At 43.7% G+C, this 22,725-nt stretch overlaps 2 protein-coding genes across 5 annotated transcripts; both read left to right on the forward strand.

Moving 5' to 3' along the window:
- The first annotated feature begins 11,927 nt into the window (after nucleotides 1–11,927).
- On the forward strand, nucleotides 11,928–14,348 carry LOC128767460 (hepatitis A virus cellular receptor 1 homolog). The gene is made up of 6 exons (XM_053879540.1): nucleotides 11,928–12,014; nucleotides 12,090–12,428; nucleotides 12,498–12,536; nucleotides 12,592–12,653; nucleotides 13,119–13,209; nucleotides 13,314–14,348. The coding sequence occupies exons 1-6, from the start codon at nucleotides 11,936–11,938 to the stop codon at nucleotides 13,424–13,426; spliced, it is 723 nt and encodes a 240-aa protein (XP_053735515.1). The 5' UTR covers nucleotides 11,928–11,935; the 3' UTR covers nucleotides 13,427–14,348.
- A 1,324-nt stretch (nucleotides 14,349–15,672) lies between these two features.
- Nucleotides 15,673–21,589, forward strand: LOC128767275 (cell adhesion molecule DSCAML1-like). 4 transcript variants are annotated; one of them, XM_053879206.1, is made up of 15 exons: nucleotides 15,673–16,392; nucleotides 17,253–17,525; nucleotides 17,610–17,948; nucleotides 18,753–18,881; nucleotides 18,949–19,116; nucleotides 19,282–19,352; nucleotides 19,880–20,114; nucleotides 20,190–20,249; nucleotides 20,327–20,386; nucleotides 20,514–20,642; nucleotides 20,712–20,867; nucleotides 20,940–20,992; nucleotides 21,061–21,160; nucleotides 21,226–21,256; nucleotides 21,328–21,589. In XM_053879206.1, exons 2-15 carry the CDS (start codon nucleotides 17,306–17,308, stop codon nucleotides 21,392–21,394), a joined length of 1,818 nt encoding a protein of 605 aa, XP_053735181.1. In that variant the 5' UTR covers nucleotides 15,673–16,392; nucleotides 17,253–17,305; the 3' UTR covers nucleotides 21,395–21,589. The 4 variants fall into 4 exon arrangements, with proteins under 4 accessions (XP_053735181.1, XP_053735182.1, XP_053735183.1 ...); XM_053879207.1 differs by having other exon boundaries at nucleotides 15,673–16,373; XM_053879208.1 differs by having other exon boundaries at nucleotides 15,673–15,988.
- Nucleotides 21,590–22,725: the final 1,136 nt, after the last annotated feature.

Here is a 22,725-nt window from a genome sequence, read left to right on the forward strand (position 1 = left end):
TTTGTTGGCCCCGCGGGGTCACAGCCTCAGTCCTTACTCTCTTGCTTTCACACTAGCAATGCTTCACTGTGCACTGTGTTTTAAATGATAGGACTTTCATTGAATGGCGCTTCGTGCTAATATGCACTTCACAGCAAATGTTGCTTTTTATAGTTTGTGGAATTTACACAACATAGACAGTGTGCGATCAAGTAGTGTTGTGTCATAATAGCGCCTCCTGCTGTGTTAATATCTTGATCAAATTTAGATTTAATGGCACGTTTGACAGATTTACGCACATGTTTGACTTCCCATTAGAATCTTGCTGGGGTTCCAACAGCAATTTCTTGTACACACATCATTGCTGAGATGTCGAAACTCAATGAGTCATCATTTTTGAAGTTGGATCAAAATGGCTTTTGTGTGCGATGAGCTTAACTCAGTTTGGTTGGAGAGTGGTAAACACATTAAAGTTCCATTCTGGAGCATGAGGAATGTTTACAGACTCAGAAATGATGATCCCAAACCCAATCATTGGATCTTAACTCAAACATATGTTCAAACCAAAGACGCTGCTTCTGGCTCTGGTCACAGGAAGTTAGCGATTGTCATTGGTCAAGGTGAAGGTGGTCAACATGAGTACGACGCTGTCACCCTCTCTGGAACTCTGCTCTGGTGCAACTTTGCCCCGTTCATCCGCTCCAAACAAAGCTCCACTCCCCATTGATGCTCTCGCTGCAGCCCCCCTGCACAAACTCTGCTCTGTTGAAACCTGCTGTGACCAGCCAAAACAAACAGCGAACAATAGCTTGAAGAGGAAGTTGTGAAACTGTAAGCGCTTTGCTTTTGTAGAAGACAAACTGTCGACAATATCACAGATCATTTGTCCAAATGCTGAGATGACTTTTTAATCTATATCCTAAAGTATTTCTCGCTTTAGAGGGAAAAGTTTGTTGCCTCAAATATTTTTCCCCAACGACGCTGCCAGAGAGACTTTTGTTGGCTCATTGTGATGCCAGCAGCGTCTGTGAGAAACTCATGCCGTCCCACTAAAGTGTCGGCCAACTGAGCTGCACTGTTACAGCCGCTGCATCTCCGTGGAGATCCCAGTCTGGTTTTAAGAATGTTTCCATTTTTTCTAGCTCAGTGCTGCAGAACAAAGTTTTTCTCACTGTAAACTTTGCGTGGTTCTGCGAGGAAATCAGCGGCGCACAAATAGTGTCACAAAAACAACACATCTCTGTAGTTAGAAACGCAAGTCTCAATAGAAGTAATAAAAAACAGCTCCTTCCATGAGCTCCAATGTTGCTGTACACTCCCTTGAACTCCTTCTTAGAATCCATATAAACAGAGAGAAATGTCTCTGGGGTGTCTCAGGACCTCCACCTAGTTGGACTGCTCTCACCGCTCTCCTAATAAGATGCTTGAGCAACTCTACCAAACACCTTGTTCAAGAGTTTTTCTCATAAAAACAGCATGGTCTCTTGGTCACAATTGAAAGTACACAATCTCTTGGAGGTCAAACTTGGCAATGAGATTGATGAAAACTGCTCAGTTTCGTCAAAATATATGTTTAAAATCTAGGGACATTATGGCAGTGGACATCAAACGTATGGAGTTTGCATTAAAATGAGTCCAACCAGGGAGCAAGTCTACAGCTAGAAATTGTGTCTACAGAATGTTCTATCAAAACCGCATTGGACTGTAGGTGCAGCCAGTGTGCATGCGTGATGATCGCAGAGATTGTGGTGACATCCAATAATGAAAGAAGATATGGAGAGCAAATTCTTCATCCTAGTTTTAAAATATCTTTGTCTGAGTACTTTATGCTTATGTTAACACAACAGAGCAGGTCCCTAGTGTGTGTGAGCAACAACACACTTCTACCGCCTCCGAGCTGAACATTTGCCTCATTGACAAATGTTACAGTGAAGATGGACGGTTGGCTGATGTCAGTTCACAAGGTGAGCAGGCATCCAGAAGACTTCGAGCCAGCTCACACACTGAGTGGTGATGACCTCACGTCTTGTTTACCACTGTTTTTGCTGTTTAAGACTCCAGCAAACCAGTGATGCTGATTAGATTTATAGGTCCAAACTTCCTCTCAGTTTCAGTGGATTTACGTGAACAAGAAGCTTCCTGTTTGCCTCTACATCCATAACAAGTTTAACTAAAAGCATAAATGAAAAATTACAAATCTCTCCGTACATTTGTATCTTCATGGGAAGACACTGAAAACACTATCTGAATGCGGTCATGCAGCTGAGGAGCCATAACAGACACATTAGTATTCTCTGACTCTAGCTAGGACATTATGTAGCTACGATACATTCGGAAAATACGTTTGAGGGAGAGTTCAAAAAGCCTCTTTTGTGATGATCCGCTCCGTCGTCTAACCCAGGTTCTTTTGTTTGTGGAACTTATGAAGTGATGTACCACATGTCGTCCGAGAAGACTGACAGTGTGCTGCTGTGACACATCAAGAACAGGCCATCTGCTGCTAACAAGTCCATCATCGCAGAACAAATGTGTCCATCCGGTTATACAAATCAACCAATTGATCATAGCTGACAATTGAAATCTGCTATAATACGTGAGTGATTTTCCGCAGTATTTCTGCTCAGTACCTCAGCAAGCACCTTTTTAGTTAAGGATCATTCAGAAGAGAGAGATCCTCACCTTCGGATTGACTCCACCATCATCAAGACACCTCTCTACTGAGAACAGCTGCCCCTGAATCCAATCCTAAACCTTTCTGGTGCCATACACTGCAGCATTTAAAGAAACCAAGGTGCGAATATGGAGCCTGATGCAGTTACTTCTTTACACAAGCCCAGCCATCACCATTGTTGCTTGAGAGATGAGGGAGAGTCGCCAGATAGACGTCTGCAAAAGTTATGCCGTTCACAATGAACGCCGCCAGGTGACATCATAGAATACACATTTGATGGGTGATTTACTCCAGAGCCAGACTTTGGGTCACACGGAAGAGTCTCATCATTTACAGTAGCCTTTGTCTCTGATCATTTTTAACCTACAGCCTTTTGAAATAGTGATATCAAAGTGGAGTATTTCTTTGGAAGCTCCTCGAGTTAAGCGAGAACAAGAGCGGGTGATATCAAATAACATTTTCCGTTTTCTACTTATTGAATGAGACTATTCATTTAGAAACGTATTTTTGGAATATAAATTCAGAGTGCAACACATCAACATTCGTCACTATCCCAAGACCGGGCTTGAGTACTCGTACTGATAGAATGGCGAAACTGATACCACTTTATAGCAGCATGCAGTTTTTGAACGTCAGTTTATGTAAAATTTATGTTTGTACTGCTGTGAAACTTGTGACCAATGTAGAGAAAGAAAAACTGAGGAATGTTGTTCAAACAACGATACAAACTTTAACTTTATGAAACTTTATGTGTAATGGTGTAAATACTCTGTATCAGTGTCAGCGAGTACTAAAAAACAAGTACTCATACACTACTCATTTTGGAAAAACTGGTATCGCACCCCTAATAAATAACAACTGGTGCATCATACATGACGTAGAACTAAAATTCAGTCATTCCAAAGGGGCAGTAATTGACTTCATGCCTTATCTAAAAGTGACTGTTTGGTTTTCATCCAGAATCAAAAAAGAAAAAAATGTGGCAGCAGTCGTGAGTTGGTGAATATGAACAGATAACCTGATATACTGTATTTTGGGGGCGTTTGCAAAGAAACACATCAGTCTGAACAGCAATTACGACCTGTGTTAAACCACATTTGAAAGTTTAGTAAAACGTAATGTGGTGCTCAAGCGAAGCTCCAGATGACTGATGTATTGATTTTTTTGCCCAGTGAAAGTGCAGTAAATCGTAGTAAACACTCGACGCAGACGACCACTGCGCACAACATTAGCAATATTAAAAGCCAACGCTGAAGATGAATGCAGCGCCTTGCATTGTGTAATCCTCTTGCCCGTGTCTGATGACATTCTGGTGAGTGTTGCCAGCCTGCTCTGGTCTGCACTGAAAACTTTATGAATCCCGAAGGGAAACAGGATTTATTGGCAGAGCATGATAACAAATGACAAGAGAGCCATAAGTCAGTCAGGTCAGAGCAGAAAGACGCACACTCTCTCATCCAGAAGGCTTGGGAACTTTGGTAGCCCACCATTCCTAAATGTTATATTTCATTCATTAGAGCGATGGATTTGAGTCGAGCCGAAGCTATTTTCACATCGGACGACAAGCGCTGCAAAGTGTGTTTCCTAAAACTGCTGTTATCTCATGCGATGAAAGGAGAAGTGTTTCATGAAGATGAATCGACAGTTTGTTTTTAGGCTTTGATGAAGTTGTTTCAGTCTGAGGTCTGGAATGTTTTTCAACATTATTACGACCAGAAATATCCCTCTTATTTAGAAGGGCTTCCGTATTAGTAGTTTACACATACATGTTGACTTCGAATCAGAATACACTGATGCATTTCATCACTGTATGTCATGACAAGCAAAGAAAAAAACTTCCTTCTGGGTATTTGTCCACCAGATCTACACGAGCTTCACTCCGACACCTCCCAGGTGAGATCGTATTCCGCTTTCCTCCCCGGATCCTCAGTCCATTTGTCAAGACGTTGCAGCTTCCTTCCGCCCTTTGTTCACATACGAATCCAATGAGCAGCAATAACTGCCAGAAGATGGATGGTGTTCTCAGCAGACAGGACAGCACGCGGAGGAAAAGAATGTCTGTCTGTGAAAATTCTTGAAATTCCCAAAGAAGGTAAATGAGTCTGAGCGGGGATGCTTTCTTTGACCCCGGGTCCCACATGCAGGAGCACCAGCGGAGATGTGAAAACTGACGTGGCAGCTGCAGCAGTTGAGAGGCGACTCGGAGCACGCTGACATGTCAACTTTACTTTGATTTTGTATGTTTGTAAATATTTATATGGCCCCTACTGAAGCCTAGTGGGTGGACTCAATAGACAAAAGAGAAAAGTGGAAAAAGGATATTCAGCACCATCTCGTGCTCCAGTAGTGACACCAAACACTCTGGGTTTATCTTTCGGGCACAGCAACAATAGACACTGTACTGCTGCTTCAGTCATGGGTCCAAAGCCTTTTCCTGTATGCCTGTCCTTAACAGACAGGTATCAAACTCTATCACATAAGGGGTCAAACTCTCATAAACACTGACTGCAGTGACCTGTGTAGAGTCCTAAAGGAATTTTCCAGATTCATTCTTCATGTTTAGCGTCTGCTCTTGCTACCATGTCGAAAGCTAAAACTGGAATGCTTTTTGTTTTACTCAGGTTGTTGTTGATCAAGTTTTTTTTTTTTAAATCTCTTGTGACTCACTTGGTGGGCCAAATTTGGCCCCCAGGCCTTAGGTTTGACACATGTCTTTACGTGTGTTGCTTTATCAACAGAGCATTGCTATTTTTTGAGTTCATTTTAACGATATTAATAATTAAAATTCACATGAAAATAGATCCTGTCTTCCTTAAGCTTATTTATTTGTAAATAGCATGCTCTATTATCGCCTGTTATCAAGAGTTTGTTTTGTTTGTGTCTGTTTGTAAGGCTGAGACAGATGTTTGAGCGCTGAGGCGTCGAACTCATTTGCTGAGTGAAAACAAAAAACAAAAAAAAAATACAAGTTTGTTGAATTTTTAATCAGAAACAATGCATTATGTAAAAGATGGGAGCGTGTTTCCTGGCAGGACATTGATCATAGACATTGGCCCTTTCATTGAATTGATGTGACCTCATGTGACCTTTTGACCTTGACGTTGATATACCACAATTTGAGTATAAGGAAGCCGTAACGTCGTGGGTTATGACTGTTTTTCTTCCACTTATTTTGCCTTTGTAAATAGTTTTGCGCCGCTAGTCAGCATCTTTTGGTGCATGTCAATGTTAGCACCTCTGTTCCCTTTTGCTAGTAGTACTGAAGAAGTACACGGTTCAAGTGTGCTCTGAGGAAACTCCTCTTTAGTTAACACGTCCACCGTTGATCCGCCTCCAGCTGCTTCAGCGTCTCAGGGACTCTGCCGCTTGTCTCCTGGGCACAGACTTGTTTTGAGCGTTTTCCCGACGGTCTTTTAGAGTTGTGCTTAAAAAAAAGTTAGGAGCCATTAAAACCTCACCTCGCTCGAGGCTCTCTAATATAAGATTGTTACCGATGCATTAGGTGGATTGATTTGTGGCAAAATAACAACTTGTCCTTCAGAGGAAAAGCACTTTGATGAGCTCACAACTAAGAAGTGATTTGCATTTACCGTACGGCTTCTCTTCCCTTTTCTCAGCGTCTCCTCGCTGTGTCGCAGGGGTGGCCCAGCCACGTGACAAACCAAAAGAGGACTCTGTTTCCCAGCGGGAGGAGAGACTTGGATGTGGATCAGCCTCGGGTCAGCAATGCTTTACTCCGTTGTACATCCCTGATCATCTTTCCTTTAAGACATGTTTATGTGTGCACATTTTTCCCTTCTGATTCCGCCAAAGGAGAGTGAACTCATGAGAAAGCTGTTGGATTAGCCTCTTCCTTTCCTGCAGCGTCGCTCGTCTCTCTCACTTCTCAATATCAGAGCAGCAAACATCCAGCCGTAGATCATTGATCCAGTGAAAATATTTCCCCCCCGAGGAAAGACTTCTGCAACATGAAGATGCTGTGAGTAACAGTGCAGAGAGTCATGGCAGGAGAGCAAACAAATACAGGGAGGAGCGACAAAAGAGCAAGTGTAAACATCAAATTGCCAACACGGAACAGGGTTTTAATCTTTTCTCGATTGTTTTCTCAATCGGTGTTTTGCCTTTCGCATCCTCATCCCACTCCGTTCCTTCCTGCTGCGCTCAGAGATGTTTCCGCTCCCAAACTCCTCGTGAGCCCCGATCTCCCAGTTGGGATATTAATAAAAAGGAGGGGGGAGAAGATTGAATCACATTCCCAAGAGGGGTGAGAGTGGGAAGTTGGGAATCGCTCGGGGCTGTGGGAGTGACAGACATGAACACAGCACTGCTAATTGTTCATCAAAGTGGATGTACTAGCATTAATTGGTTGTAAACAGACTGCTCAAGGACAAGCCACGGCCCGTGGACTGGAGCTGGGAGCTTCTGACAAACAAACAGTCACAGTTTGACTATTGCAACCCTGTTTACGCTGCGCCGGATGCGGATGTTATCAGTCCATACCGCCCGCCCATGTGGTCCAGCAGGCTCCTACTGTGCCTCCTGGTAGCGTGTTCACCCTTTTCTATGGTTCGCTACGCTCCTACTGTACCTTTGATGTGTTGCCAGCATCTTCTTCAAAGTCATTTTTTTCCTTTAGATTGTTTCAGTAGTTTCCTCCCTTTTATTTTTATTGTGTAAAATGTATATTTGCTTTATAGTTGGTGTAAAAACTCCAAAGGATCGTGTGTGACGTTGCATGTTTGTGAAGCGCTTCGCCGGCTGCAGTGGCAGCAGGAGCTGCGGCTCCTGTGGGAGGCAGCGCCTCGTCCAGATTGGGTGCCGAGTCAGTTTAGATCGTGCTTCTGGTTTGTATCGCAAAGTCACTTTCTGCAGTGAAAACAGGTCTGTTGGACTGATAACTACACAGATACACCTATAGCATCATATCACAAAGTCACCAGCACTTTAAGTTCAGCACACGTGTCAAAGCCAAAGAGTGACAGCATCACATAAACATTCATTAGCTGCTATAATCTGAGTTAGATCTGGACTTTTACAACATCACTGACAGGCGATAATAATAGGCTTAATGTTTTTACTGTACGGACATAAAGAAAAATACATGAGCTGTTTCTGTCGTCTGAATAAAGCTTCGTATTTCAATTTTAATTCCTTGAGAAGCACACTCACCTGGAAACCCAGGGTCCCACCAAGTACATGTAATACACCGACACTGACTTTACCATATTTAAACATGGAGTTCACAATGCAACGACTGCGAGGACGGAGGAATCAATTGAACATTGCGCTGAGAGATTTCAGTATGTGCGGCTCAACAGTGAGGTCAGGAGCCATTGTTCTTGATTCATCGATGGTCATTGAGGTCACCGCTGTTTGGTTTTGCAGCAGCAACACAACGGGGAGCAAATTAAATTTTAATAACCTCGTGGAGAGAACCGGGTCAGAGGATGAAGACTCTCCAGACCACAGGTCAGAGTCTCATCACATTTGACCTGCAAACATGACAGACGACCATAACAAAAATAGCATGTGAATGAGGTGGATTTCTTCCTGACATTAGCTGAGCGGAGTCTTACAACTACAAGGACAGTAAACAGAACTAGCTAGACAAACACACCGACCTATGAATGACCGCAAAATCTATTGCGGTGAGAGTGTGTTGTATAAAACATATTCTGCTACACTTTTCTTATTCCGTACATATTTCTATAAAGCACATAGTAGAATGTGATTAGAATTATTTTGTTGCTGCTCGTGAGGTTAGAAGGCAAACTTTTAAAAATACTTAAGTCCATTTAATAGATTGGATTCATGCAACTAGTGAGCTACTAATAAAGTTTTTATTGACCATCCACTGACAGTTTTGTTTGTGTTCTTTGACGTCAGAGCTGGACTTATGGGGCAACTCCTTCAGGAAGTAGTTCCCATAGTTTTAGCTGGCTATATAGCCTGCTGGGATGTTGTGGGCAGTCCATTTGGGAGGAGGTCCCAGGACTGACCCAGGGAGACTCTCATGGCTGACCAGGTAGCTCCTGTGCCTCTACACCTCCTTACCCTAGGCAGAAATGACAGACTCCACTGCAACTGTGGAGCCCAGATAATAGAGTGAACCTGTAGAGAACTACAACGCATCAGTTTGGTTTGACAAAAGCCATAATGGCGGTGTTGGAGGAAGTATGAGGATGTGGTTCGGTTGGATGGCTCTCAGAGAATGTTCAGCAGAGCTGGAAGCTTTTCTTTTGAACAGTCTGTAAAACAGTAAATCATATAAAATGACAAGATGTGAAGCCATTTTTCCGTTGGTTTGGGTCAAAGGCCCGCAGCTGCTACCGGTGCTTTTTAAGCTGTGGTACACCATCAGGCTCGGAAAATGGCGGCGCCATCGATGACATGACTTTAATGGTATGCACTTTTGGACGCGTGCTTCTCCTGAAATGAGAAGCGGAGCCGTCATCTTTCCTTAAGTAGATTTAAGAAATGGTTTTAAAGGATTCCAAAGAGCTGGCGCTTGTGGATACTGTCGAGCAGTTAACATGAAGGAATGAATGACCTAAATAGTGCTGTCACGTCCTTCCCCAACCCGGCTAAAACCAGAGAACCAGGACCGAGAAGCGGACCAACCGGACTTGTTTGGACTCTTTAAACAAGTCTTATCCATGAGATGGTGTTGACTGGTGTGGCTGTGCTGTCATCGTGGTTAAATAGAGGGAAGATAAGAAGTTGCAAACTAAAATATTTGGATAACACTGCAACCAAGAGGTCTCTCTCAGAGCTAGGGGATCACTAGGGAACCGTTCGCAGATCCTTTCACTGGCAGGAACGTGACATGAGGCACTTCCTTCAAGGTCACACGACAAAGTTCAAAGCTTCAAGAATGTACTGCATGTTACTTATGGTCATGATTAAGAAGCACAGGTGGAAAACATTCCTTAAACTATAGACTTCACTTTCATATCTTTTTTCTTTTACATTTTCTCTCTTATCTCTTCCTGCTCCTGACATGTCTAAAAAAGGAAGGCACTTTGCTTGTCGCAGTGCGTCTTCTAACCTCAGCGACCGCGTCAGTCGATGCTGTGATGGACGACCTGAGACCTCAGATTGACAAAAATGCATCATTGATTATGTAGTTTGTTTCCAACAAGCCACATGTGCCTCTTATTGAAGTCACACACCGACACACACACGGTGAGGCACACACACTGTCTGCTGTCTTTGTGACATAGTGCTTTCCCCAGCCTCTCACCCTAACCCTAACCATCCAAAACACATGGCTGACCTTAACCAGGACTCTGAATCCTCAAACTGAGGCTTGACCTTGTGGGGACCATTTGCCAGTCTCAAAGGAGGCTGAGGAAAACATTGTGTCAATGCAATGTCCCCACAAAGACAGCGGAACAAGTGTGTGCATTTGCATGAATGGTGCATGTGTGTGTGTGTCTAGCACCTTCTCTGCGTTCTTGCGAAAGACTCACATGAAGTCAGTCTCACAACTGAACAGTTTCACTTCTTGTTTTGTCAAGTTGATGATGTCCCTGCAAATGTCTCCCCAGCAGAGCGGCTAAAAACTGACCTGTTTTTCATGATTTATTTGAACAATGGACTCCAAGTTAAACAGGAAACAGACTGAACAATTGGGCTTCTATATGGGGAGCACTTCAGTTATCATCCCTGGTTACATCACTGACATCATACAGATATTTCTATTTGTTGTTTCCTCTACATTTGGAAACAGGGATGGTGACGTGACCTTGTTCGTGTCTGGTTCAAAGACAGCTACAGTACGTCATTTCAGTTGGAGGAAATAGTGTTACGGACCACGAACGTGTAAATTTGAAAGGCCACTATCAGCTTTAGAAGACGACACAGAAGTTAAAATGAAATATAAAAAGTAAAATAATGTAAATTGTATCTGATTCATCTCAATAGCAACTTGTAATAGTCAGAACACAAAGCAGCAGAATATTTACACATGGTTGACATACAGACGTAGCTGAATCAAATAGTTGGGAACTGTTGTCCCCTGAATTGAATACATTTATATTTTGGTAGAATTCGAACAAAGACAAATGTGCCTTTTTCCAGCTGTTGCATGACGCATTGATTACGACACTCCAGGGAAGTGAGGTCATGCGATATCCCTCAGCATTAGAATTAGAGGTCAGCAGCATTTTTCTGGTCAGACATTGACTAGTTTTATGTCTGTTAACTGACACAGCAGTAGCAGCACTATGACATTTAATAACAATGAACTTTTACGTACCTTCTAGACCTGGGACGTCACACTGGTGTCAGTGTTTTAATCCTATGCAGAGACACACGCGCTTGCTAGGTGTTATTGTGCATTCCATCTCCACTCTTTCTCTCCACACACACACACACACACACACACCCACACACATGATTCAGCCATCACACCAAATAAAAAAAGAACCTGAGTGGGAAGAGATGAACTTCAGTTAAAAGTGTACACACAGAAGAAGGAGTCACGCAAACCCCCAAAAACGACTTCTTCTGTTTGGAAGATATTTCAGCATGAGACGTGACTCTTCGACCACAAGGACAGAAAAAAAGAAAAACTCAAGAAGACACGTATTTGATTCTGAGTTACAATTTAAATCAGAAAATATTTATAAATCCAGCTTTGTTTTTCAGAAAAGGCTTAGATGAGTTGCAATATGGCGTCAGTCACAGTATGGTGTGATTTGTTTATTTATTTTCAGTTGCTAATTCATGCTGGGTTTTGTTTTCAGCCACAACTTGCTTGATATGAAGCTGTGGTTCACAAATGGGGGCACGCAGACTACATTAGGCCCATTGATGCTCAGCGTTACATGTGGATCCGGATATGGACCGACACTTCTGTCCACGCTCTGCCTTCATTCGGACATTGTTATGTCTCTCTTTAGAGCGAGGAGCCAGAAGGCTCCGTTGGTATTTGGATCTATAGCTAACGTTGGGCGTAGATGGGCGGGTACTTGAAGGCTCTCTACAGTTTTCCACGAATGGGACAGAACCAAGTTTTCCCTGGTTTCTTTACAAATTTTTTTTTTTTTTTTACCCAAATGTTTTCGCGTTTGACATGAGTACTCGACTTAAAAGGTATTTCAGGGGTACATATTTTAAGAAAACAAAGTTTGAAGTCATCGAAACATAAACATTATTGTGGCAGTCTTCTTGCTACTGAACCGTTTGGTCAAATCAACCATGTGGCCATTCCATTTCCTTCCTTATACTCCAAATATGGAAGCAGGACCTGATAAAGCAGAAGTTGAAACTGGATGCTGCATGGATCACTTGATAGTTGTCCAACAACCTACAAGCATGCGTGCTTTATGGTATTTCATCCTTGGCCTCTTCACCCAGGGTAAGTAGTTTTTCGGTTCTTGCCATGTTGCGAGCCAGGTGTTTTTGTATTCACACTTTGATAATATTCGAACAGCACAGTCCAGCACATTGCGATTGACTGGAACCGTTGGGGAAAACGTCACCTTGCCGTGTCGATACGTCAAACAACCTGGCGTGGAGTTGGATTTCTGTTGGGGGCGAGGACCGGTGCCCACTTTCAAGTGCTCCAACGCCATCCTCTCGTTCGTGAATGGAGACGTGTCATTCCTCAGCGACCATAGTTACCGACTGCTGGGCAGGGTGAGCGTCGGAGACATGTCTCTGACCATCATCGACGCCCAGATGAGTCACGCCGGCGCGTACGGCTGCAGGGTCGAGCTCCCAGGATGGTTTAATGACTACAAGGTCAACATGGAGCTGCTCATGGAGGAAGGTGATGCAGTTGGAGACAACCAGGCCTTTGCTCATCTTTATTTATCATCATTTTTGTTTTCTTTTCCAGCTCCCACAGCTACAGAAGACTATCCCTGTGATCTAGAAGGTAAACCAAAACTTGGTCTGCCAGAAATGACTCGACTAATTTGTAATGTGTACAGACGATCTATCGACTGAGGTCACTATTGTGGAAGTATCGTCGAATGCTGTCATCTCCTTTGAGGTATGTGTGTTTATACTGACTGAGAAGCGTCCGTATTATAAGAACTTCCTGCCTTAAGATTGACTTTATAAATCAGGTTGGACGCAAAAACTAGCGACTTTGCTGCCTAGATCAAGACAGCTACTGATAAATCAGTGTTTTTTTTTTTGCGCCTGCTAGATGGCAGTGTAACAAAATGTCGCTACTGAGACTTCAGTGTCGAAACCTACATGAAGCATAAGGTGAGCGCCGTCTACTGAGCTCTGCCTCACGAAGCTTCAGTTGCTAACAGCAACACCAAGCAGTATGACCTTAAGTGACCGCACCTCCGCCCCCCCCAAAGCTGGACATAAACTATGAAACCACTTGAAAATCTAATCTTATTCCTGCATCAGATCTTCCCTGTTTAATGGGAGGTGAAGATAAAAATCAAAGGGGAATATTTTCGGTTCGAAATGTTTCTGACGGTGTTCATTTCCATTTCAGCGTTTTAAATCCTTGCTGCAAGACGGAAACATTGGCAGGGTTGCAGCTATTTTCTTTCTCTCCTCCATCATAATCCTGGTGCTTATCTTTCGTAAGTGCGTGACGCATGTGTCATCTGATGAATTTCACACTTTAAATGTGTCCTGAGCGGGGCCTTGCTCTGGAGGAAACACTGATGCGTGCTCTCCACCCCAGGCAAAAGGTTCCAGGGGACGCTGCCACTTGAAGGTCTGGACGCACCATCGGTGGAGAATATCTACCAAAACAGCCTGATGAGCGACAATGGCTATGAGTCGGCAAATATTTGAACTGTATTGTATGTACTGCATGCACGTGAGAGAGGCAGGTTTGCTCATGGCTCTAAGACGCGATGAGATTGTGCCAACTGTGAGAACGCAGTGCCTCTTAGTGGACTGAAAGCTTCATTGCTTCCTCTTCAGGATGAGTTATTAAAGGCAGTTGCAAGGGTGGAGGGAGCATCTTGAGCAGCAGGATGAGAGAGATGAGACATGAGAGATCTGTGTCATATCATATGGTGTTTGAAAAGGCAATATTAAAAACACATTCATAAATCAAGTAAAGTGCAAGAAAGAGAGAAAAAAGTAATAAAAATAATATTGGACTGTATTCCAAATTATAACATGATTAAAGCGGTAAAATTTGTATTGTTTGATCTGAATATTAAGTTGAAAAAATGATCATTTGTTCAGTTGCGGTGACCTTTTTAACATGCCTCCTGGACTGCTCTGGTGAGGGGTTGACTCCAACTGGGAGGAGAACCTCTAGAGGACGTACCTTTGCTCCAGCTGCTGCCCCGCTGACCTGACCTCTGACAGGTGGTGGAAGCTAGATGGATGGACTAGTCCTCAAAAGTGTTGGTACAGTGAACCTCACATGCCAGTATTATACACGACAGCAGTGAAGGAAATCACATGCACATCCGTTCAACCACCTCCTGTGGCAGCTGACAGCCATACGATGATTCCCAGATCCTCACTTCCGCATACAATAAAAACAAACAAACACTTCTTATTTAGTTCACTCGTCTCAAACGTATTTAACAATGTGAAGATACATTGAACATCTGAAGATGACAACAAGACTTTTAAGCTTTGGCAGAGAAAATCACAATAAAGGAGTAACTTGGAGTGATAATAGAAAGTCATTGTGTGGAATCACGAACCCTCACTTCATATTTTACTCTTGTTTACTTGAGGTACTGTTGTGTAATTTCCTCAGAATTCAAATAAACATTGATTTCCTTCCTCTTTTGAGTTCCGTTTTATTGTAAGGCTCTGCGGTTTCTCTGAAATCTTAAATGCCTGATGAAGATAAAAACATTCAGGTGTCTGATCAAAGCCCACAAAGGTAGTCATATTTTCATTTTTTAAAAATGTGTTTGACATTAAGTCAACATATTATGCATTAGAGCACCTACATAAGATGCATATTGTTCAATGTAATATTTTGTGTATATTTATATTTAGTGTTTTCTCTGTGTTTTTATTGACTCAGCTAGTTGTACAGTAATGGTCAGAATAGAAAAGCAATGTTCTTGTTCTTGAGTGACAGCAGAAGGGGGGATGATGAAGAGCTTCACTTCATGGAGAAAAGCTAACAAAACAAACGTGGGTCAGACTTGGGAGTAACTGTTCTCAGCATGCTGCCTGAATAATGACAGTGGAACTACTTGTCCAGTCAGTCGTTGGTTGAGATGCTGAGTTAAAGGTTCAGTGAGTGGCCTGTGACAGGCTTCTGTCTGTAGGGACTAGCATGAGAGGAGAGACTTTTGAGGAAAGACTCATAGTTTCACGGACAAATGTCTATTTTAGAACTGTTGGTCTGATAGATAGAGGGGCATCACAGCCTTCTGCTCAACTGATGAAGGGTGACGGCGTGTACAATATGCTTGTGCCATCGGGGGGCCGCAGACGGAGGACGTCACCACATCATGCTGCGCACGGGTTTGTTCATGCCAGTTCACTGGATGCCTTCGTCTGGCCCAGCATGAACTTCACACTTGTCAGGAAGTCGTGTGCTGACTTACCCAACATCCAGCAGACTCAAATGTTTACTCAGCAGTCACCGGATTACAAAAGTCCGTTGCCCTCAAGAAATCCAGACGTTCTATTTTGGTCAGTTTTATTTCACAACCTAAATAACATACAATCGATGGAACTTTAAACAAAACCGTGTGACCTTGCTGGAGCTCCTCTATAAGGGAGCGGCCAGAATGTGATACTAGCTCGCTCAGCATCTCTGTGGTTCATCACAGAAGGTCGAAGGGCATGTGTGTTGGACTTCATCGCTATGGTTTGGCAAAATGTTTTGCCAGTTATAGACAATGTTCATTCGGCAGTTTAATGTTTGGTATAAAATGAGCAGGTCACAGACATGACGTAGAACTTTTACAAACATTTAAAAAGGCAACTTTCTGGCTTTGAAAAACTATAACAAAGTCAAAAAGGAACTATTACGGACTACTATATTCTTTTCTCTTGATGTCTTAAGTGTTGCTAGAAAGTTGCCATTTTGAAATGACTAAGTTTTGTGTCATGTCTGTGATCTGTGTTTTTCTGCAACGGAAACAAAGCAACTGAAGGACCGTCCTCTGTGACTGGTGATTCCAGCATTTATGCCAGGGGTTGTACATACACCTAAAGCTGTTGTGGGCCTTGGATTTGACACAGAACTGATGTGAACTTTGTTATGTGTATGTATTGCCAGATGTTGTCTTTGAATTGTTTGGGGTGCTCTTTGAGGCGCTTTGAAGTCTCATTAAAAGCTCAGAGCAGAACAAAGTTTGTCGCAGGTTCCTAGTAAATTCAGTCAGTGGGCTGTCGTGGCCTTGGTAGAGTTGAGCGATTCAGGTAAGAACCAGCTGGACGTTACCGTCTTTGTTTCACGGACTGAGTAGTGTCAGAGGTTTGATGAGCGTCTGTCTAGAGGCAAGTGACAAGCTTCAGGTTTGAGTCACAGACCGGCACAGATCTGCTCTGGATTCTAAACTCTAGTGTTCTGGAGGCATTGAAAACAGAGACCGAACGTTGGGCTGTCAAAAACTCTACCAGGGAAGAGGATGTGAAACTTACTAACCAGTGTATGTTATGCATATGCAGTATACAGAGGGGAAAGGCTTCATCTGCCACTTTATTGTCGAAGGTTCCTGAGTCCATTCAGCCAGTGGGAGAATACGTTCACTGGCCCGGTTGTTTAATGCTGACCTGGGACTCACATGACACATGAGTGGTTTAGGTGAGAATTGGTGCCAAAGGTCCGTCTTATTCTTATTCTTATTCTATTTCTTATTATTATTTTATTGTGTTTGCATTGTGTTTTGTCTTTAAATTTTTTTCTCATATACTCTACTAATTTCCCATCTAAAAGTAATGAAAAATATAGTTCATAGGCTTCATTTATATTTTTCAAATTTTGTTGCCAATTTACATCAACATGACACTCAAGCATGAATCTTCCCTTGCATGACATCGGTTAAAAATATTTGATATTAATATTGTGATTTTCCTTTTCCTTTTATTTTAAATCACAGGAGATGTCTGAGCAATTGTGAGGGACATTATGTTTATGATTCTGACCTTTGATGCACGTTTGTAGGATGATGTTTGTGTCCTTGTTGCACCACTACTTTAAAGTCACATGAGAACAGCTCCCACTGAAACACGTTTTTCAAACTTCAGTCGGTGACTGGCAGAATTGATGGTTCCCTGACAGAAAAGGTCAGACGAAATGGTTTAAAAAAAAAATCAGCATTATCACTGAAGTCTCTTTTTTTCTTTGGTCACATATATTTTTTTTATGTGCCTCACATTTTCACCTTTGACTTTGTCATTCTTAGGGTGTAATAGTACACTATTAGTTTAGTATTGTCTTTTTTGTCTTCTCCAACAAGTGTGTTACTCCTACATGAATCATTACTGAAGATCACAAAACTGCTGCTTCAGAATGTTAAGTGGAATTTTAAACACTGCCCTGAAGGTCAACTAAACCCTCTTCGGCACCAAATCTTTTCTGCTGAAGCCACGCATTACTTGAGGTCCTATCTCCAAACACCAAATCGTACAATGTGTTTTTGAGGTCACCAGATAGTCTTGCTTCTGTGTTTCTGCTCATCAGGGTGAGAAGGGTTTTGACCTCGAGGATAAGGAACCAAAACCACAAAGAAGGAAATGGTCCTCCCTCGTACTCCTCCTCAGGCTGGAGAAATGCAACCTCATCAAGGTCGCCGTCATGTGATCTGGAAAGTGTTCAGATGTGAAAGCCACATAGCAGTGTGGAGCGCTGTCATTCAGCAGGTGAAACACGTTGGGGTGCCCAGACTGAACAGCATGTTTCTGCTCGGCTATTCTGGATTTCTGTGGGCCAGTCTCCTCCTGAGCGGGCTGTTGGGTGAGACCCACTTTGTCTATGAAAGTATCCATGTCCCTTTGTGATGACTGTTTTTTTGTGTTTTTGATGATGTCACTTTTGCAGACTGCGTGTCTGCGAGCAGCGTTCAGGTCACCGTGGGGTCGGACGCCACCCTGCCATGCACTTATGATGTTCGATCTAATGGGAAGCAGCATACATGCTGGGGCCGAGGGCCCGTCCCCAGCAGCGGCTGTGCCAGTCAGATCATCATGGCTGACGGGACCGGGGTCACCGAGAGGACCTCCGGACGCTACAGGCTACTGGGACAAGTGGATCAGGGCGACACCTCGCTGACCATACAGCAAGTGCTGGAGAGCGACTCTGGGGTGTACGGCTGTCGTGTCATGATCCCTGGCTGGTTTAATGACATCAAGAAAGACGTGACCCTGAGGGTGGTGCCAGGTGAGACCACAGGCCATTAACCCTGCGACAACCAAACATGGCAGCACACATTTTTCAGACCTTTCAAATTTCAGTTCGATGAGGTCAAACACTTTGTGGATTTTGTGTGCAACTAAAAAAATGTTTTTAAATATATATATTTTTCATTTGAGTGCCTTCCAGAAAGTTATTTCCCAAATATTTGACTGTCAGATGAATCTTATCTTTGGCAAAAACAGGATTAACCGTTATATTATCAATAACTGGCCACGTAAGTCACTGGAGCTTTAATTGTTGCATTGCATTATGGGCTTGGTGGTGGGGAGGCTTTGTCATGGGGTGGCCATTTGCAATAGACATAAAAAAAAAAAATAAAGTTGCTTGACATAAGGTGATTATTAATTTGGTTTGCATAATCCAGAACTGCTGAAGCCGTGAAAATGAGAGCAGAAAGAGTCCAGTTAGGTTCTTTATCCCGTCCTTGGTTTGAGTTCTGTTTAAGAGCTGATAACTACTAAGTTCTCTGCTCCTCCTGTTGGTGGAAGTACTGCAGGTTTGGTGCTGACTTTAAACATACGATCTCTCTGAGTTTTCACTTCGCTCAGTGACTGACAGGTTTGAGAGCTGGTGGTCCTCACAAGAGGCATGCCTCAAGTTATGTACTCATGAACCTTACCTGAAATGATATATTTTTACCATATTTTATTGAGAAACATGGGTACCCATTTTTTGAACAAGCAAAACGTGGACCATGAATTGGCAAAACGTTCCTGTGCAGATGAACATTTTGGAGAGTGTTAATGGAGTGCCACATCTTCTCCACAGGGCCTCCTCGTCCTCTGAAGGTGGAGGTGATCGAGGTGCGAGAGAAGACCCTGACCATTCACTGGAGCTCATCCTTTAATGGCGGCCGTCCCATCACCTCGTACAGGATCGAGTGCAAAGACGGACAAGGTAAGGAAAGTCAGTCCCTCCCACAGATGAATGAGCGGCTACAGTGTCCGCGGCCTCTGCTGCACAGCCTCCTGGGACACCGCTGTGCGGACCGAAGTCTACAGCCCTGAGCAGACTCAGCTCATTCTGGTGGACCTGCTGCCGGCCAGGAGCTACAGTCTCCGCATGTTTGCTGCGAATGTTGTGGGCAGCAGTGGCGCCAGCAACACTCTGACCTTCACTACCAGAGAAGCAGGTACTGACCACCTGGGTAAACATGATCCCGGCCACTCCTACAATTGAAATCACATGACTCTTTTTCGCATTTCGCACATTGAAGAAGCTGTCCAAAACAGGACCTCCTTGGCAGAGGTAGTATCGAGACAGGCCGGTTAAAGCTTGTGTGGTTCTTGCTCCTCAGCACCGGGCGGTCCACCCCTGGACGTGCAGCTACAGGCTCTTTCAACACAAAGCATGCGGGTCACCTGGAAGGTAAAGTTGTGTTACTGCTGCAGCGAATTATAAGATTTCAATTCCCAGTTTAATTTGTTACTGACAGCCAAAGCAGGAATTATGAGTTCCATTATGAGTCCTGTAGGAGGGAAGCTTGTGGGTGTTTTTTGTTGAGTCTTCAACTCAAAACACACCTTAGTAAAGCTGTATGACTTCAACAACAACTAAGTTCAACAACTGTATGTGGACTAAAACACTCAACAAATCCCGTTCTTAAAGTTCTACAAGTCAAAGAGTGCTAAATCTGCGAAGAACCTGAGCAAAAATAGAAAGAAAAAAGAAAACAATACTGATATATACTGTACAGGTACACAAAAACATCATTTGCATAAGAAAAATAAATCAAATTCAGAGGTTGTGGGTTGTTTATTGCGTACATAAAGGATAAACTTGCACTGTATTAAAGGGGGATAGAAATGTCATGTTGCGTAATGAAACCCAGTATTTGACATTTCACATTTGTTAAGTGATAAAGCCGGGTAAACTTTGCCTCTTCTCTGCACCAGCCTCCGAGAGCTGAGCTCAGAAACGGGAATCTGCTGACTTACAAGATCAGCTACCGAGAGTCCCACAAGATTGGCCGACGCTGGACTGACCACGTTTATCCTGCGAACTCGCCACAGAGCTTGGAGCTGACTGGACTGAAGCCGTCCACAGAGTACTCTGTGATGGTGCAGGCTGGAACTAAAGTTGGCCTTGGACCTGCATCACTCCCTCAGACCTGTTCTACTTTTGAAGAGCGTGAGTTTCCTCAAAGCAATGACTGCAATTTAACACAATATTTTATCTTTGTTTTTTTTTTCATTTTTTGTGAAGCGGTGGTGACTAAACTTCCACCCTCAGAGACGGTTTGGGACTCCACAACTCTCAGCTCTGGTATTTATCAGTGCGGTAGATAGTCAAACATAAATATGGAATCATGAAGCTCTTCATTCTTTCTTTCTACTCACCAGTGTCTGAGCTTACTGAGAGCACAACACTCTGGGGAACAACTGTCACAACTCTTTCGCCAGGTGAGTACAGACTCTTGAAACAAGTTCATACACTCCAGAAGGAACAACAAACACCCTGAACCCTGGACTCGAGCGGTTTCTCTCTCTGAAGTCACTCTTGCTCTGACCTGTTCTCCGTGCTCCTCAGACCGCCCTGACCCTCCTGTGCTGGTCTTGAAAGAGGTAGATGAATTCACCATCTCCCTTGCGTGGACCCCAGGATTCCAGGGTAGCAGCGCCATCATTTCCTACACCCTCGAGTACAAACCATTGGATGGCAAGTGTCCCCACTGTTCACCACACCTCCAGTCTTCTGTGACATCATGCAGTCTCTTCTCCCCTCCAGCTACTTGGAATTCCACCAAGATAGGGATACAGTTCAAGCCCACTGAGACCATGACCACCATACTGGAGAACACCCCGTCAACCTACAATATCAGGATGTTTTCCACAAACAGCCATGGAACCAGTGAAGCCAGCAACGTCCTCACTGTCACCACTGGTGCTTGCTTCTGAACAGTGTGTCTCAGGTGCCACCAGGGGGTTTATGGTTTTCCTCTTGTGTGTTGGCCAGGTCATCATGAGAGCGGCGTCACTACTACAGTCACTACCAACAACAGCGCCTCTGTAAGTGTCACAGCGGCTCGTCTTCGCGAGCCGTACTCACCTCATCTGATGTGGTTTCATTCCTCCAGATGGGCGCAGAGGACGAGGAGGGTGTCAACATGGCAGCCATTGTGGTCCCGGTCGTGCTGGTGCTGCTGGTGGTGACTGCAGCCATCGCCTGGCTCTTCAGTGAGTGTCTGACTAAAAGACTTCAGGATCCATGACTTTAAACTTGATTTGTTCTTTTGCCACAGGATTTAAACAGAAGCACGGCCACTTGAACATGTGAGTCATCTCTATTTTCTGTTTTGCAGTTTTACTGACACCCGAAATGACCTGAACATTTCCCTCATCAGCAGGTTGATGGTCAGAGGACCGGAACACTACAAGGGATCAGAACTGGAGTCCATGCAGGAGCTGTGAAGCTGACATGTAAACTACTTCACTATCAGGAGTGAACTTAAAAGTAAAAAAGTTTCTTGACCTTATGCTCTAAATGCTGTAAAAATCTGTTTCAAAGCCTTAAGGTGTGAAGAGTTTGTAAATGATATACAATTGCTTGACTGTGACACTTGTTTTTCATGAAAATAAAGTTCAATAAAGTAGTTGCGCTGAGAATGAATGATTTATTGACTACATTGAAATGGAAAGGTTTACATTTCAAGTATTTAAATGAGTGAGTCTATATATATATATATATATATATATATATATATATATATATATATATATATATATATGGCTCAAGTAATACGTGACCTTGAACACAAGAGGGCACCATAGCACCGTTCTCTGTCTCGTTTCTCAGCTCACAGTCAACTGAACCGTCCTCAGGGGCAGCAACAGCATCAGCTGAGTTTCCATCCATCTGTCGTGATAATCTCCTCATTGGAAGCGTGAGTTTTGATACCTGTGTGGCCAGGAGAGCTGGTGCTGATGGCAGATCACAGGGGGCCGGGCGGGGGGGGACGGGGATTCCCGGCTGAGCTGCACCAGGACAACTGGGGTCACACAGAGTGTTTGTTTATGAGAGGAAGAATAGACACACGCTTGAATGGGAGTTTGAAAGGAGCCACTTCCTTTTGTACGTGTTGATATCTCAACAAGCGAGCCATTGAAATGGGAGGCTGTTGTTGTTGTAATTCATAGCTTGTATTGTCACACTTCCTGTGCAACTGTACCACTCCTGCTCCTTGGTCGCTGGTTTGTGGCCGCAGGACTGCTGAGTCTGAACCACAGTACAATGTGTGAGAGTGGCCCGTAAACAAACAGGCACCACATCCCTCCTCTCTGGTGGAGAACTTCCTCTCAACTTTGGAGCCCTGACTTCCGCTGCCACTCTTTCCCCCTCTGGTTTGTGACTTGGACTCAAACAAACATCACAGGCAACAGGCTCTGGTGCTTTCCTGCGCGTCTGCGCCTCTCTCTTCCGCTCTGCTTCTGCTGCCGCCGGCCGCTGACATGAAGAGAGCGAAGGGGAAGATTGAGGCTTCGCAGACTTTGATGAGGTTTCTTTGATTATTGGAGCAGTTTAGAAAACAATTTACCTCCCAGTTCTGAAGGGGACCACGGTGCCACCAGCCAGCCGCGGTAGTTAGAACCACATGGGAGGTGATGGCTTTAAGTCCAAGATCACGCCGTCTGTCATTGAGTAACGTACATACAGAACATCTTTTATATTCACAATACCATATGTTATATACTGTGTCAACATGGATGCATTAACGCGGATTAATATTGATGTTGTTGTACAA

The sequence above is a fragment of the Synchiropus splendidus genome, chromosome 11 (genome assembly GCF_027744825.2).
Source record: "Synchiropus splendidus isolate RoL2022-P1 chromosome 11, RoL_Sspl_1.0, whole genome shotgun sequence".
In the NCBI taxonomy this organism is placed as follows: Eukaryota; Metazoa; Chordata; class Actinopteri; order Syngnathiformes; family Callionymidae; genus Synchiropus; species Synchiropus splendidus.

Coding starts and splice junctions, on each gene's coding strand:
- LOC128767460 (XM_053879540.1), top strand. CDS start 11,936: ATGGATCACTTGATAGTTGTCCAACAACCTACAAGCATGCGTGCTTTA. Junction 12,429..12,497: donor GGAGCTGCTCATGGAGGAAG/GTGATGCAGTTG, acceptor TTTCTTTTCCAG/CTCCCACAGCTACAGAAGAC. Junction 12,537..12,591: donor CTATCCCTGTGATCTAGAAG/GTAAACCAAAAC, acceptor TAATGTGTACAG/ACGATCTATCGACTGAGGTC.
- LOC128767275 (XM_053879206.1), top strand. CDS start 17,306: ATGGTCCTCCCTCGTACTCCTCCTCAGGCTGGAGAAATGCAACCTCAT. Junction 20,387..20,513: donor TGTCACAACTCTTTCGCCAG/GTGAGTACAGAC, acceptor CGTGCTCCTCAG/ACCGCCCTGACCCTCCTGTG. Junction 20,868..20,939: donor CGTCCTCACTGTCACCACTG/GTGCTTGCTTCT, acceptor TGTGTTGGCCAG/GTCATCATGAGAGCGGCGTC.